This window comes from Stegostoma tigrinum, chromosome 8 (genome assembly GCF_030684315.1).
Source record: "Stegostoma tigrinum isolate sSteTig4 chromosome 8, sSteTig4.hap1, whole genome shotgun sequence".
In the NCBI taxonomy this organism is placed as follows: domain Eukaryota; kingdom Metazoa; phylum Chordata; class Chondrichthyes; order Orectolobiformes; family Stegostomatidae; genus Stegostoma; species Stegostoma tigrinum.
Window position 1 is genome coordinate 80,641,937 of NC_081361.1, and position 16,273 is coordinate 80,658,209.

General features: G+C 40.0%; 1 protein-coding gene across 6 annotated transcripts in view; it reads left to right on the forward strand.

Moving 5' to 3' along the window:
- frrs1b (ferric-chelate reductase 1b) overlaps window positions 1-15,905 on the forward strand; it is a 56,677-nt gene extending 40,772 nt beyond the window's left edge. For 4 of the 6 annotated variants that reach the window (XM_048538668.1, XM_048538665.1, XM_048538666.1 and 1 more), the window contains 7 exons: window positions 2,966-3,081; window positions 7,498-7,584; window positions 12,296-12,393; window positions 13,128-13,186; window positions 13,840-13,983; window positions 15,159-15,220; window positions 15,371-15,903. In XM_048538668.1, coding sequence (XP_048394625.1) covers window positions 2,966-3,081; window positions 7,498-7,584; window positions 12,296-12,393; window positions 13,128-13,186; window positions 13,840-13,983; window positions 15,159-15,220; window positions 15,371-15,463 — 659 coding nt within the window. In that variant the 3' untranslated portion in view covers window positions 15,464-15,903. Of the gene's footprint in view, window positions 1-2,965; window positions 3,082-7,497; window positions 7,585-12,295; window positions 12,394-13,127; window positions 13,187-13,839; window positions 13,984-15,158; window positions 15,221-15,370 lie in introns of all 6 variants that reach the window. The other 2 variants (XM_048538662.1, XM_048538663.1) reach the window with 1 other exon arrangement.
- The last annotated feature ends 368 nt before the right edge of the window (window positions 15,906-16,273 follow it).

The following is a 16,273-nucleotide window of genomic DNA, read 5'->3' on the forward strand; positions in this document are numbered from 1 at the left end:
TGAGTCAGGGATATGAGCACTTCTCATCCAGGGCTGTCTGGTTAGGTCACTAAAGTGGGTGTACCATGGTTAGTCCATCGGGATCATTCCCAGAAACCCAGCAGAAAGTAGATGAGAGGGGGTCAAGGGCGGTCATTATCATGGGAATGAGACTCGGTAAGTTAGATTGGGAGTTAGGGGCTCAGGGAAAGAAGGACTGCAGTTGTGAATGGGGCAACAGTGAGTGACTATGGTAGAGCATGACTGGAAAGGGGGTAGTTTGGGACGGACCTCATCCATTGTGAATATTGTCCCCAATCACCTCACCCACATGGCCTCAGCCTGCACTGTTTTCAGCTGTCTTCTCCTTTGATAAGAGAAAGAGACGGATTGAGAGACATAAAAATAGGTGACATGGTGCAGGTAGCAGAAAGGTAGTGAGTTATTCAGAGTGTTATGAACCACACAAGACCTACCACCCTTCCCTCACCGTAAGTACTGTAAGGAGATAGCCTAGACCCTAACATTTAATTTTATTTAACTGCAAGTGTAAGGTGTTGTGTTTCAGATGTGATTCAATTGGTCTATGGCTAGGCTTTAATAAAACACACTTTATTCTTACAACATGGTTAAATTACAAAAAAGCGTAGGCATAGCTTTAACTCTTTTAAAATACTTAACAAGATAATGTATTATTTAATCACTAATCATCAACTGTTCCAATGTAGTCAGCATCCTGTAAGCACACCCTTTGGCAAAAATGCAGTTTAGCAAAGCAGTTACTGTTCTCGCGTGCTGTCTCTCCAATCCAGAGAAAAGGAAGAATTTGCGCCTTTTCATTTTTAAGAGGAAGCCTCACAGTCTAGGACACGAGCAGCAAAGAACTCAAGCTCTTAGCCTCAGCAGCCAGTAGACCTTAACTGAAAGTCAAACTAAAAACCTTCTTGGGTCTGTGTGAACCCTGACCATACCCACTTCTTCTGTCTCTTTTAAAACAAAAATACCTAGAGAGTACACAAAAGCTAACGGCCAAATGCTTGTCTGAAGGAGGCATTCAAGTACCACAATGGCAGTGCCACTGTTCAGGAGAAACAGCACAGAATACATCTCTCTGAAAGGCACAATACTGTCACATGAGGGAGTGAGAAGGTGGTGCAGTGGACTCGCAGGGTTAGTGGTGTGGGCAGCTGGGATGGGTAAGAGTGAATGGATGGGGATGTTGCAGACAGTGATAAGGGTGGTAGTCCATGAGCCTTGATGGAAAGTGGGTACAGAAGCAGAGAGACAGTGAATGCAAGGTGGCAGAAAGAAGAATCTTTTATCGAACCTGTATAGAGGAGAAGGTCATTGACCTTCTTACAGCACTGCTGGCCATTCCACCTTGGACCAGGCTGTCAAGTTCTCATGGTATGGTTTCCCGTACCTGTTCTCCTGGAAACAGCATTCCTCTCCCCTGCACCACCCTGTCCCCCAGGTCTATGTCAATAAGTCATGGTGCCATCTTCCCCTATTCCAACCTGTTCATATTCAGAAGGAGAGAGTGAGAGCCAGAAACAGCAGCTGTTGGGGCCTGAAAATGTTTTTGTTTTAATTATTAGCCATAATTCAAATGTCAATGAGAAGACCATTGAAATTTAAGGACACTGGCATGGTCAGAGGATGGAATCACTTGAGTGAGGCATGCTACTGAGGTCAGTTCAGGATTTCTTACAAAAGACTCAGAAAAATGGCCTTGGATGATCGTTAGCCATTATGACTTAATGAAATGGGCAGAATCGTTAGAAACTGATTGTGATTTCGGGCTGGTTCCTGTAAAGACTGCAATTCAGCTGAGGACTTGGTACAATATATAAATGAGGCCGAGGATTTTTGAATATGTTAAAATGCTGATGAAATATGCCTTTGTAGCTAAGAGTCATAATTGCCTGCTGATTCATGTTTAGTCAAGATTGATTTTAATTTTCTATATCAAAAATCTTATTTTGGCATGCATTTGCTATAAGTCAGTCACTGAGAACTAAAATCCTCTTTTAAAAGTTATTGGCCTCTACAAGGCATGTAACACTATTTATGTATTTATTTATTAATTATTACCTTCAACTCCTAATGTCATTTGCCAGTTGAAAGAGAATGATGTTGTGATAATTAATTGTTATATTTGACTTGCTTCTTGCCACATAGATGCACTGGAAGATATTGATGGTGTGGTATGTGCCTAGTTTTGGTGAGCAGCTATTATCAGGCTCTACAGTCTATGCAGTGTCCAGGGTACTCAGTCACATATTAATGCCACATGATGTGAAATGAATAGGTTGGATATTAGCAGGCATCATGGTGAAGATCTTAGGAGGGGTTGAGTAGTATCAGCCAAGAGAGACATTGTTTACAACAGTTGCTAACAAATATTTCAACCAAGTCTGTTTCCTTTACCCACTGGACTTCACCATGATCCAGGATGCTCACAATTCATCTTCTCCACTATTATTCTGAACAGGTAGAGCTCTAGTCCCTATCTTTGATCTATCGTCGTGGAGCAGGCTCGAAGAGCTGAGTAGCCTACTCTTATTTCATTTTAATATGTTGTAGAGTCATGAAGCTTTACCTAAAACCTGCTGCTTTTGGTAGTCACCATGCAGATGGCCCAGTGCTGCTACTCAATGTGTGATCATTTCTTGTTTTACTGGATGCTGACCCTGCCATTTTGCATTTTACATTGATTGTGGTATTTGTCTTAAATTGACCTCAACAACCCACAGTCATTGATAATAAGGTGTGGAGCTGGATGAACACAGCAGGCCAAGCAGCAGTCACTGAGATGCAGTGTGTTCAAGTATTCAGTCACTAAATTATGAATTATCCTGCAATTGAACAAGCAGTTTCCCTTGTGAGGATACAAGAAACTGTGAACCTTCGCTAGTTTGATCCAAGGGAGAGCTTCATACTTTATTCCAGTTTGTCATGGCAATTCATTCTTTTTAATCCTTAGGAGCATTAATGTTTATTGCTTGGGTGACTGCAGCCAACATTGGTGTCATTGTAGCTCGATTCTTTAAACCTGTCTGGCCATCCAGCACACTGCTCGGCAAGAAGATTTGGTTTCAGGTAAATTTCAGTGCTGTATCAATAATATTTGATTAATGCAGTCTTAAATTCAATAGTAGCAACTTGTGGATATTCTGGAAAGAAGTAAAAGAAACAATGGAGAAGGTGAACGATTACATGTTAAATTAGGTATAAAATGATAAATAAAGGGAAAAAAAATTAAAATGAGAGGAAAAAGGAGACACAGAAAACATGTGTTAAAAATACAATTTGACATTCATTGAACCTCTCGTAACAACTTACACCCGCAAGAGTGATTTTGAATCATTGAATTGCTTTCCATTTTGGGGTATTGACATTGTTTGGCATGCAATTACAAAGATCTCATTGTTAAGAAGGTACTTCCACTGTTCACTTCCAGCCTTCGCTGTCTGCATTGAGTTTCATGTGCAAATCCAGGAAATTCTTCCAAAGTAACAGGGACGCTAAGGACAAGATTCTGTTTATGTAAACAGTAATCAGCCAACAGGTTTTGAAGATTTATAATTTGCAGTGTATGTCTTCACCTCGAACTTTGTAGTGAATTTACATATTGGTAATGATGTGTTCTGTCAATCTGCTAATATTTTTCCAGCATGATTCAGCCCATTATCTCTCCACATCAAAGCAACTCACAAAAATAGTTTTATATGATAAGGATGGATAGAACTGATCTGGTTCTCAAAACCCTGAATTTAGCCATTCATTTTTATTTGCTCCACCTCTTGACATAAACATACTGATATTAATTTATACTTTCTCACTTATGGATGCCTAACAGTGCTTTGAAATGTGAACTTGTACTGTGGTAAAACTTGCATTTGACATATTGCATGTTTAATGAAAAGTCTGAATAATAGTGTGGAACTGTACTTGTTGCTTTTTTTGTAAGCAGTATCGGTTCCAAACCTCAAGAAATGTCTATGCTGTAGGCATAGGCATGATAATGCACAAAACGGACAAAATAGTTCGGAAATTTGTTCTATTATATAAATTTGCAAAGTACAAAGAGCATAGAACAAAGAAAATTACAGCACAGGGACAGGCCCTTCGGCTCCCTGCCCATCCATGTACTTGTCCAGATATATCTTAAAATACGCTATTGTGTCTGCGTCTACCACCTCCGCTGGCAACATGTTCCAGGCACCCACCACCCTCTGCGTAAAGAACTTTCCATGCTTATCTCCTATAAACTTTCCTCCTCTCACTTTGAACTCATGACCCCTAGTAATTGAGTCCCCCACTCTGGGAAAAAGCTTCTTGCTAACCACCTTGTCTATACACCTCATGATTTTTTAGACCTCAATCAGGTCCCCCCTCAATCTCAGTCTTTCTAATGAAAATATCCTAATCTACTCAACCTTTCTTCATAGCTAGCTCCCTCTGTACCAAGCAACATCCTGGTGAACTTCCTCTGCACCCTCTCCAAAGTATCCACATCCTTATGGTAATGTGGCGACCAGAACTGTACGCAGTACTGTAAATATGGCTGAACCAAAGTCCTATATAACTGTAACATGACCTGCCAACTCTTGTACTCAATACCCTGCCCAATGAAGGAAAGCATGCCATATGCCTTCTTGACCACCCTATTGACCTGCGTTGCCACCTTCAGGGAACAATGGACCTGAACACCCAGGTCTCTTCGTACATCAGTTTTCCCTAGGACTTTTCCATTTACTGTATAGTTTGCTCTTGAAATAGATCTTCCAAAATGCATCACCTCACATATTCCCGGATTGAACTCCATCTGCCATTTATCTGCCCAACTCTCCAATCTGTCTATAGTCTGCTGTAATCTCTGACAGTCCCCTTCACTATCTGCTACTCCACCAATCTTCGTGTCATCTGCAAACTTGCTAATCAAACTACCTATACCTTCCTCCAAATCGTTTACGTATATCACAAACAACAGTGGTCCCAGCACAGATCCCTGTGGAACACCACTGGTCACAGGTCTCCAATTTTAGAAACCCCCTTCCACTACTAATCTGAATCTGTTGTTGCCCAGCCAGTTTTTTATCCATCTAGCTAGCACACCCTGGACCCCATGCGACTTCACTTTCTCCATCAGCCTGCCATGGGGAACCTTATCAAACGCCTTACTGAAGTCCATGTCTATGACATCTACCGCTTTTCCCTCATCAATCAACTTTATCACGTCCTCAAAGAATTCTATTAAGTTGGTAAGACATGACCTTCCCTGCGCAAAACCATGTTGTCTATCACTGATAAGCCCATTTTCTTCCAAATAGGGACCCTATTCGTCAGTATCTTCTCCAGCAGCTTCCCTACCACTAACGTCAGGCTCACTGGTCGATAATTACCTGGATTATCCCTGCTACCCTTCTTAAACAAGGGGACAACATTAGCAATTCTCCAGTCCTCCGGGACCTCACTCGTGTTTAAGGATGCTGCAAAAAATATCTGTTAAGGCCCCGGCTATTTTCTCTCTCGCTTCCCTCAATAACCTGAGACTGTAGTTAACTGTTGTTAAGGAGAGAAAGTAAACTATAAATTGCCCTGGTACTCCCAATGCCATCTAACAGCTTAACATAACATAGTTTCAAGCAATCACCACTGTACTACTCATGGTACAATAGCAAACTTTTGTGAAAGCCCCGGTTCTGCATTATTCACTGCAAATTCAAACTGCTTGTAGTTATTTTCAATTCAACTTGTTCAGAGGTGTTATTACACACCTCTGGAGCAGGTGCTTCTTGAACTGAGGCCCCCTGGCTCAGAGGTAGGGACAGTACCACTGTGAACAAAGAAAGAACAAAAAACAATACAGTAAGGGAACAGTTCTTTGGCCCTCCAGGCCTGTGCCGCCACATTTTGCCCTTCCACACTGAAACTGTCTTCACTTACAGGATCTGTACCCCGTGTTCCCTTCTAATTTACATATTCATACAAGTGCTTCTTGAATGCTGCTGATGAGTCTGCTTCCACCATCTCCTCTGGCAACGCATACCAAGCACTCACCAACCTTTGTGTGGAAAAACTTGCCTTGCACATCTCTTTTAAACTCCACCCCCCCCCCTCCCCCCCCGCCACCTTGTACCTTGAACCTGTGTCTCCTAGCAGTTGACCCTCCACTCTGGAAAAAACCTCGTATCTTTCCACTCTATCAGTGCCATTCACAATCTTATAAACTTCCATTAGGTTTCCCCCCACCTACAGCGTTCCAGTGAAAACAAGCCCAGTCTATACAACCTTTCTTCACAGCTAAAATCCCCCATACCAGGCAACATCCTGGTAAACCTTTTCTGTGTCCTCTACAAAGCATCTACATCCATTTGGTAGTGTGGTGACCAGAACCGTACACAATATTCCAAGTGTGACCTGACTAAATTTCTATAAAGCTGCAGGGTAACCTGCCTATCCTCTTACTCAATGCCCCTTCCAATGAAGGCAGGCATGCCATAGGCCTTTTTTACTGTCAATCGCCAATAAGTCCATTTGCTTCTAAATGCACACAGATCTTGTCCCTGGCAATCTTTTCCAATTTCTGTACCACCGACGTATGACTCAGGTCTGTAATTTCCTGGATTATCCCTGCTACCCTTCTTAAACAATGGGCCAACACTGGCTGTTCTCCAGTGCTCTGGCACCTCACCTGTGGCCCAGAAGGATACAAAGATGTCTGTAAATGCTCCAGCAATTTGTTCTTTTTCCTCCCTCAATATTCTGAGAGAGATCCCATCAGGACCGGGGACTTATCTACGTTAATACTTTTTAAGGTGGGCAAAATTCCTTCCTTTTTAATAGCAACTTGTTCCACAAGAGCCCTTCAAATTACATGAATGCCTGCTGAGTCAAACTGCCATAGGTGCGTATTTGCACTTCCTATCAACAGCTTCTTGATTGTAGGCAAAGTGGTAGAATAATTCTTTCCTAGAATGACCATTTTGCAATTTAAAATTGTATAAATGGCAGAGTGAAGGATCCTTGATATGGATGAACAGCTTGAGCAGCCTTTGTTGCAGCTTTCAAAATTTCCTTTTCCCTGCAATTTTTAGTTTCTGAAAGCCCTGGGTAGACATTGCCTAACCACTGCTCTTCAATGCACACAATCAGGCATTAATCAAATTTAATAGTTCTTTGGACTGTAGACTTTAGGTTTCTCAACACTAACATGTACAACAGGTATGTGCTAAACTGGAAGTTTTGCCACTTTGTTGTGTTAATAATAAATCAACATTCAGTTTTGTTTAACTTTAAAAGTAGCAGTACATTGGAAACAAAAATCTAGGCTGTCATGTTTTGATTGTTCAGAGGTTGACATATCACTATACGGTTGCTGATACTCGTACTGGTTCTGAATATGCAGAGGAATAGACAAGTATTGAAACAGTTAAATTTTGAGTTACAGTTAGTAAAATGCAAACTGCTTGTTGCAACTTTTGACTTCTGTTTTTATTGTTCTTGTTTTAGGTGCATTGGGTGCTCATGGCGACCACAGCGTTGCTAACATGTCTTGCCTTTATTCTTCCTTTTCTATACAGGGGAGCCTGGAGCTATGTAAGTTGGCATTTGTTGATGGTTCCAGTAGTGAGAAATGGAAAATAATTCCCTTTTCTTGATAGAAATATTACAAACATATCAATTGGAATTGAGCTGAAGATGAAACGAAGCAAGTTAGCTTTACAAATAGAAAAATATGTTTTTCATACATAAACAAAGTAAGCACAATGTCGGAATTAATTTGATTAATTCAGATTAGATTAAAATGTAAACAGAGTGGGATGTCAAGTCCATGAGTGTAATGTACTTTCCCAAATCAGCCTTTATCTGGAATATTTTTCCATAATGAGGACGCTGCGCTTTGCCTGTTATACAACAACAACTTGCAATCATACAGCACCTTATCTGTACCAAAGTGTCCAAAGACATTCACAGGAAAGTGCTATTAATCTAAGCCTGATCCCGAGCCATATATGATGATATGAAACAGATATGTTTAGTCAAAAAAGAAGTGCTGTGACAGTCGAGAGGGAGATGTTGAGGCAGAGAATTTTGGGGAAGAAATTCTCGGTGTTTACCATGAAATTACATAGATTCTTCATACAGTGTTATCTTTGATTTAGTTCACAGAATAGAATAGAATAGAACATTACAGCACAGTACAGGCCCTTCGGCCCTCGATGTTGTGCCGACCTGTCATACCGATCTCAAGCCCATCTAACCTACACTATTCCATGTACGTCCATATGCTTATCCAATGACGACTTAAATGTACCTAAAGTTGGCGAATCTACTACCATTGCAGGCAAAGAGTTCCATTCCCTTACTACTCTCTGAGTAAAGAAACTACCTCTGACATCTGCCCTATATCTATCACCCCTCAATTTAAAGCTATGCCCCCTCGTGCTCGCCATCACCATCCTAGGAAAAAGGCTCTCCTTATCCACCCTATCTAACCCTCTGATTATTTTATCTGTTTCTATTAAGTCACCTCCCAACCTTCTTCTCTCCAATGAAAACAGCCTCAAGTCCCTCAGCCTTTCCTCATAAGACCTTCCCTCCATACCAGGCAACATCCTAGTAAATCTCCTCTGCACCCTTTCCAAAGCTTCCACATCCTTCTTATAATGCGGTGACCAGAACTGTACGCAATACTCCAAGTGCGGCCGCACCAGAGTTTTGTACAGCTTCACCATAACCTCTTGGTTCTGGAACTCGATCTCTCTATTAATAAAAGCTAAAACACTGTTGCCTTCTTAACAGCCCTGTCAACCTGGGTGGCAACTTTCAAGGATCTGTGTACATGGACACCGAGATCTCTCTGCTCATCTACACTACTAAGAAGCTTACCATTAGCCCTGTACTTTGCCTTCCGGTTACTCCTACCAAAGTGCATCACCTCACACTTGTCTGCATTAAACTCCATTTGCCACCTCTCAGCCCAGCTCTGCAGCTTATCTATGTCTCTCTGCAACCTACAACATCTTTCATCACTATCCATAACTCCACCGACCTTAGAGTTGTCTGCAAATTTACTAACCCATCCTTCTACGCCCTCATCCAGGTCATTTATAAAAATGACAAACAGCAGCGGACCCAACACCGACCCTTGCGGTACACCACTAGTAACTGGTCTCCAGGACGAACATTTCCCATCAACTACCACCCTCTGTCTTCTTTCAGCAAGCCAATTTCCGATCCAAACTGCTATATCTCCCACAATTCCATTCCTCCGCATTTTGTACAATAGCCTATTGTGGGGAACCTTATCGAACGCCTTGCTGAAATCCATATACACCACATCAACCGGTTTACTCTCATCTACCTGTTTGGTCACCTTCTCAAAGAACTCAATCAGGTTTGTGAGGCATGACCTTCCCTTCACAAAACCATGCTGACTATCCCTAATCAATTTATTCTTTCCTAGATGATTATAAATCCTATCCCTTATAACCTTTTCCAACACTTTACCTACAACTGAGGTAAGGCTCACTGGTCTATCATTACCAGGGTTGTCTCTACTCCCCTTCTTGAACAGGGGAACCACATTTGCTCTCCTCCAGTCATCTGGCACTATTCCTGTAGACAATGACGAGTTAAAGATCAATGCCAAAGGCTCGGCAATCTCCTCCCTGGCTTCCCAGAGGATCCGAGGATAAATCCCATCCGTCCCAGGAGACTTATCTATCTTCACCCTCTGTAGGATTTCTAATACCTCTTCCTTGTGAACCTCCATCCCAACTAGTCTAGTAGCCTGTATCTCAGTATTCTCCTCGACAACATTGTCGTTTTCTAGAGTGAATACTGTTGAAAAATATTCATTTGGCGCTTCCCCTATCTCATCTGACTCCACACACAACTTACCACTACTATCCTTGATTGGGCCTAATCTTACTTTCGTCATTCTTTTATTCCTTAAATACCTATAGAAAGCCTTAGGGTTTACCCTGATCCTATCCGCCAACAACTTCTCATGTCTCCTCCTGGCTCTTCTGAGCTCTCTCTTTAGGTCTTTCCTGGCTACCTCGTCGCCCTCAAGCGCCCTAACTGAGCCTTCACATGTCATCCTAACATAAGCCTTCTTCTTCCTCTTGACCAGAGATTCCACCTCCTTCGTAAACCACAGCTCCCACATACTACAGCTTCCTCCCTGTCTGACAGGTACATACTTATCTAGGATACACAGGAGCTTTTCCTTGAATAAACTCCACATTTGTAATGTGCTCTTTCGCACTTAAATGATTCAGAATTCCCTCTTTAGTTTCCATTTGAAGCACTTTTTCAGAGCCAGGCACTTTTCATTTTGGCTATAATTCTGGCCACTGACCAGAAAAATATCAGGAATCATGCATATGTTCTTAGCATGTGCATATTCTCTGACTAAGATGGTGGGTGTGGCAGTTTAACCCAAGTCAGTTTAGAATGGAAAAAAAAAGGCCTGTTTAGCTGTGTCTGGAATCTAAACAATATTTTGGTAAGTAAATATGATCTGTTTGAACAAGTCGTCAAGTTCAAAATGTTTTGTGCAGGGCGTTGCTGTACAGCCTAGGAATAGGATTCTGGATCACAATTTCAATCTCCACTTGGGTGATGATTTTTAAAAAGAAATATTATTTCATTCACATTTTTGCTAACAATTGTGAAACTCCACAGCACTAGTTGGTTGTTGAGGGGAGAAAAATGTACTTGTCATTCCTAGGCATCTTGCAGTTACTACTTGCAAAAACATTTGAATGGACATTAAATTGTTTGCCTTCTGACTAGTCATGTGAGACCATGGTAAGTTACCAATTTGTTTTATTTACATGCATAATTCAGTGACAGAAACAGAGCTGAACTGTAAAACACCCCTTCATTTAAATAGTCACAGCCTGACAGTACATCTTTGCACGTGAAGAGATGCACCCCCTTGTGTTGCAGCATAAGCACAACCTTGTTTTTTCATAGATAATGGGAACTGCAGATGCTGGAGAATCCCAGATAATAAAGTGTGAAGCTGGATGAACACAGCAGGCCAAGCAGCATCTCAGGAACACAAAAGCTGATGTTTCGGGCCTAGACCCTTCATCAGAGAGGGGGATTGGGTGAGGGTTCTGGAATAAATAGGGAGAGAGGGGGAGGTGGACCGAAGATGGAGAGAAAAGAAGATGGGTGGAGAGGAGAGTATAGGTGGGGAGGTAGGGAGGGGATAGGTCAGTCCAGGGAAGACGGACAGGTCAAGGAGGTGGGATGAGGTTAGTAGGTAGGAAATGGAGGTGCGGCTTGGGTGGGAGGAAGGGATGGGTGAGAGGAAGAACAGGTTAGGGAGGCAGAGACAGGCTGGGCTGGTTTTGGGATGCAGTGGGTGGAGGGGATGAGCTGGGCTGGTTTTGGGATGCGATGGGGGAAGGGGAGATTTTGAAGCTGGTGAAGTCCACATTGATACCATTGGGCTGCACGGTTCCATTCCCACAGCACCTTATCCTGCAAGCAAAGGAGATTTATCAGCTGTCACTTCCTCTTGTTGTTCAAACCCTCAAGCAATTCTTCCAGGTGAAGCAGTAATTTGCCTGTGTTTCTTTCAATTAAGAAAATAGCATTTGTTTTTCTCATTTGTTGTGTGGTCTGTTCTGAGGGATTAGGAGATAGATTTTTTTTTCAGAATTTCTCTATTCAGTCCATAAGAATGACCATGAATTTCTAGTGCCTTCCTGTTTTAATTCTCCACCTTGTACTCATGCTGAGGTCTCTGTCCTTGGCCTGCTGCAGTATTCCCATGAAAATGAACACAAGCTGGAGGAACAGTTCCTAATTTTATGATCAGGTATTTTATATTAATCATTTCAGACTGTAAACTCTGTCTTCATCTTTAATTCCTTTGCACAGTTTGATTTCTTTTAGTTTTGTTTTCAGTCAGCAACAGACCTCTCAGCATGTCTGTAGTTCCTTTGAATTTATTGCTCCGTCAACATTCTCATTGGTGCTGTAAGAGTAACTCTTCTGTTATTTAATCTCTCCTGTTTTCCACCTTTCCATAAATCTTCTTTTGTCTTTGTATCACCCATTGCTAGCTAAAATCCTGTTACATATCCAAATTTACCCCAGTTCCAAAGAAAGATCATCAACCTGAAATTTTAACTCTGTTTCTGTCTCCAAGACTAATGGCCTGATTTACTGAGTTTTTCCACCACTTTCTGTTTCTTACCCTAGTTAAGCTCTGAAGAGAGTTCTGTAGAAATGAGTAATATTTCCAAGATGTTTTATCATACATTAATGTTTGTGCTCTTAGTGTGCAGGTGTCCATCCATACTTCGGCTGTATGATTCTTATACTGGTAATTCTTCAGCCAATTATGGCTTTCTTCAGACCCAATCCACAAGCATCCAGGTAGGTCTAATAGTATTCATTTTTGAAAACATATTTTCTCACCATTGTATATTAGAATATTTAAGAGTTCTTGAAGATACTCACAACACTGTGTCCTGACCAACATTTATTACTCAATCGTGAGTGTGCAATGAATTACACTGACAGCCAAATTAGGATAGTAAGCCAGGCTCACATTGTAGCACACTTGCGTGTACTGGGAGATAAAACTGTATTAATACATAGGGTCTCATTCAAAGCAAAGGAAAGAATATATGCATCTGCTTTTATGCTACAGGATAGGTGATAGGTATTTAGTGCTTAATCTCCCAGGGCAATTCCTTGCTCAATCAGAGTCAGAGTTGGAGCCTGGTTAAAAGTTCAAACAACATTGGCCTTTAACTGTCAGTCATCACTAACTAGTGCATTATATACATAACACCTCTACCACCCCAGATACCACTTATTAATCAATCAGCACTGACCTATCTTACAGTTTGAAAGTTGTTTAACTTTTCCATTGGTATTTCTTGCAAATTGCCCTGATGGATGCAAGACTTAAAGCTTTGATTAAATCTGTCTTTTTTCAGCAAAACACAAGTTCTATACCAGCAAACAACTATTTGTTACCATATTTGAAAATTAGAAAGAAAACAATTCCAAAAATATCTTAAAGGAAAACCAAAGAGCACATCCTTACAATTTGGTGTGAACCACAACCTGACATTTCCAACTTTTTTTTTAACTTTCTGCAGACGGTATATTTTTAATTGGTTACATTGGGCAACAGGCACCTTTGCTAGAACAATAGCAGGTAAGTTTATATATTTACTAAAAACATAAGTATGTTGTGTAGAATTTAACAGAATTTTTAAATCTAATTGTGTAAAGAAAATATACTTGTAAATGGAATAATATACTTTAGATGAATTTACTTATAAGTAAGTTAAAATGCACACTTAAGTATGGAAGGTGATTATGTGTTTCACTAAATATTTGTAAAACCACTGTCTCAGCTTGCCTCACAGAAGATGCAGGGAATAGATATTGCATTTTTCTATCAGGGCATGACAGAACCTGCTGCTTGATAGTTGGTAAATTTCCTTTTGCATTCTTCCATCAAGGATTATTCAAAGAAAGAAGGGCCTAGGCCTGAAATGTCAGCCTTCCTGCTCCTATGATGCTACTTGGCCTGCTGTATTCATCCCGCTCTACACCTTGTTATCTCGGATTCTCCAGCATCTGCAGTTCCTACTATCTCTACTTCTGTTAGCCTACTGTGCATAGACTCATCATCATTTTGAACACTGCTGTCAAGTTTTCTCTCTCAAACATCTGTGATTTTGTTTGTAGAATATGATTGGAGCTGTGAAAAGTACACTTTCTCAATCCTTTGTATTAGTAAAAGATTTGTCAATTTAAACTGCTGCTTAGAAAAACTCAGTTGATTAATTTAACTTTGCACAGTTGCATCAATCTTTCTTGGAATGGATTTGCCAGCCTTGGACCTCTATAACCCCTGGGATACATTAGTCATGGTTGGATTCATAGTTTGGCATGTTGCAACTGAACTGATTCTGGAGATACATAATTACATAATCGCTTGTAAAGGTTAGTAATTCTTTCTCTTTGTACAGCTCCTTTCTATTGTTTCTTAATTTACTATGAAAAAGTAGGAAATAACTGTAAATCAAAATGCCTAAGTTTTTAAAGCAGCTTGGGGAATTTGACACCCATTGAATGATTGCAAAATTTTTGAGCAGTTTCAAGTGGCTAATAAAGGCTCGTCACAAATGGATAAAACTAAGTACGTTGATCACTATCTGCATGATGAAATTCCTGGCATCTGTCCTAAAGATACACGCCTTTGATTTGAACAGTGACCCCTTACTCTACTGTCACTATTTAACTCTTGTTTTCCCATGGATTGTGAGGAGTAAGGAAAGACCAGCATTTGTTGCCCACCTTTGATTATTGTGAGAAGGTGGTGATGAGCCGCCATCTTGAACTGCTTAATAGTCTACCGCCATTCATGACTGGATCTAGTAGAGCCTTGTTCTGATGGATTGGTTTTGGGGTCACTACATTGTTTATAGCCTGCTGCTTTCTCTCTTTTTCATGTGTTATAACTTCACCGTATACTATCTTGTATACCGAATAAAGTTGCTTCTCAAATGCTTCCACTCCAAGTTGAAAATTTCAGTCCTTCCAAACATTCCAGGGAGGATATTCCAGTCTGAAAACATATTGACTACCATTTGTGGGGTTGTCAATTGACAGAAAAATTGCTTAATAGTGATGGCTTTGTATTAATGGAAGGTTTTCAGCTTGCTTAGGTCAAAGCTGAACAACAAATATAACACTTACCACAATCTTACAGTAACTTGCCTACAGTACTTGGTTTCAGATGCATCCCAAAGGAAATTTTATTTTCAGTGATTCTGACATAGAGCTTCACACAGAACTTCATGTATCTGATGTACATAATCAGAATTTGAGCACAGAATATAATGAAGTGTTAATTTCTCATAACCCATTCGCAGCAGGAGAAAACATTGCACTGGGCAAAACTGAGGATTAACATCTTCTTGTGTTACCATTTACCAGCAACAGTTTGTTTCTGTGGTAACTGTAAAAGCTGTAGTGAAATTGTGTTATTTCACTTTGACTAAGAGCATGAAATCTTTTGTGCCACTTCTGCGTATTTAGTATTACCCTTCATACTTTTAGTTTAACAATATTTCTCAATTGCACCAAATAACAACATTGATTCCAACCTTTTATAGCACAGAAAAGAAAAGAGGATAAAATGCAAATAATGGATTCAAGTGAATTGATTGATCCACAGGTACATGCTTTTAGTGATTTTTTTAATGGCTTTATATTGCTGAATACAGAAGTACATAAAGATATCAATTATTTTTATGTAAATTGTAAATACAGAACTACAGCAGAAAATTAACTCAACTTACATTCATTTTTCATTCTACAATTACAGGGTCACAGATTTAAAATTATGGTACTAACATTCTACGTCTGTGGAAACCTGACCTTTTTGGTAATATTACTGGTTGCAATTAGTCTTGTTTGATAGTGACGTTGAAGCTGCCTCTATCAATCATGATTTTGAAGCTGTTTATATCTCCCCTTGTCTGACGAACATCCTGTTGAGCATTGAATTAAAGATTCCTCAGAGAATTCAAATACCTCAGCAACAGAATGCAAGACCCTTATTATTCTCATTTTACCGTCAATTCTAGAAGCAGCACAAAAATAAACTATACAGAGAGTAACAGTACAACAAGTTAATGGATTAGAACGGCAGTAATCGTGTGGAAATAGCAGGCAGCAGTCATCAACTGTATATAGCGGTTTTAATGTTTGAAAAGGTGGATTACTTTTGTGGTTTTAGATTATGAAAAGCATTTTGTTATAATGTAGTCTATAAACATATTTTTGAGTGAATTTATGAATGAAAAGTTCTGTTAATAAAATGAAAACTATTAAATTACTTCAATAAACAATGCTGTTAAATTGTCAAATTTTCATGCATTTCTATAAGATTAATCTTTCTCTATTAAATTGCAGATTTAATATATTGTTTTTGAGTTATCTTACTGTTTCAATTAGTTAATTAATGGCTAGCTTAAGTGAATGTTAATTTCCACATAATAATTAATTACAATGAAGCTGTGATACATTTCTGAACAAAGTGGTTTATTGCTTTGGCTTGTGAGTTATAATAATTCTGTTGTGTGTTTTATTTCGATTCAAAAGGATTGCACTTCAAAGTAATGCTGTTGGCTGGAACTGCAAATACTTCGGAAACTAAAAGCTAACCAAAGCTGAAATATGAGTGCTTTAAATCAAATTCTAAGAGTACTGTCTGTATCGAGAAAGA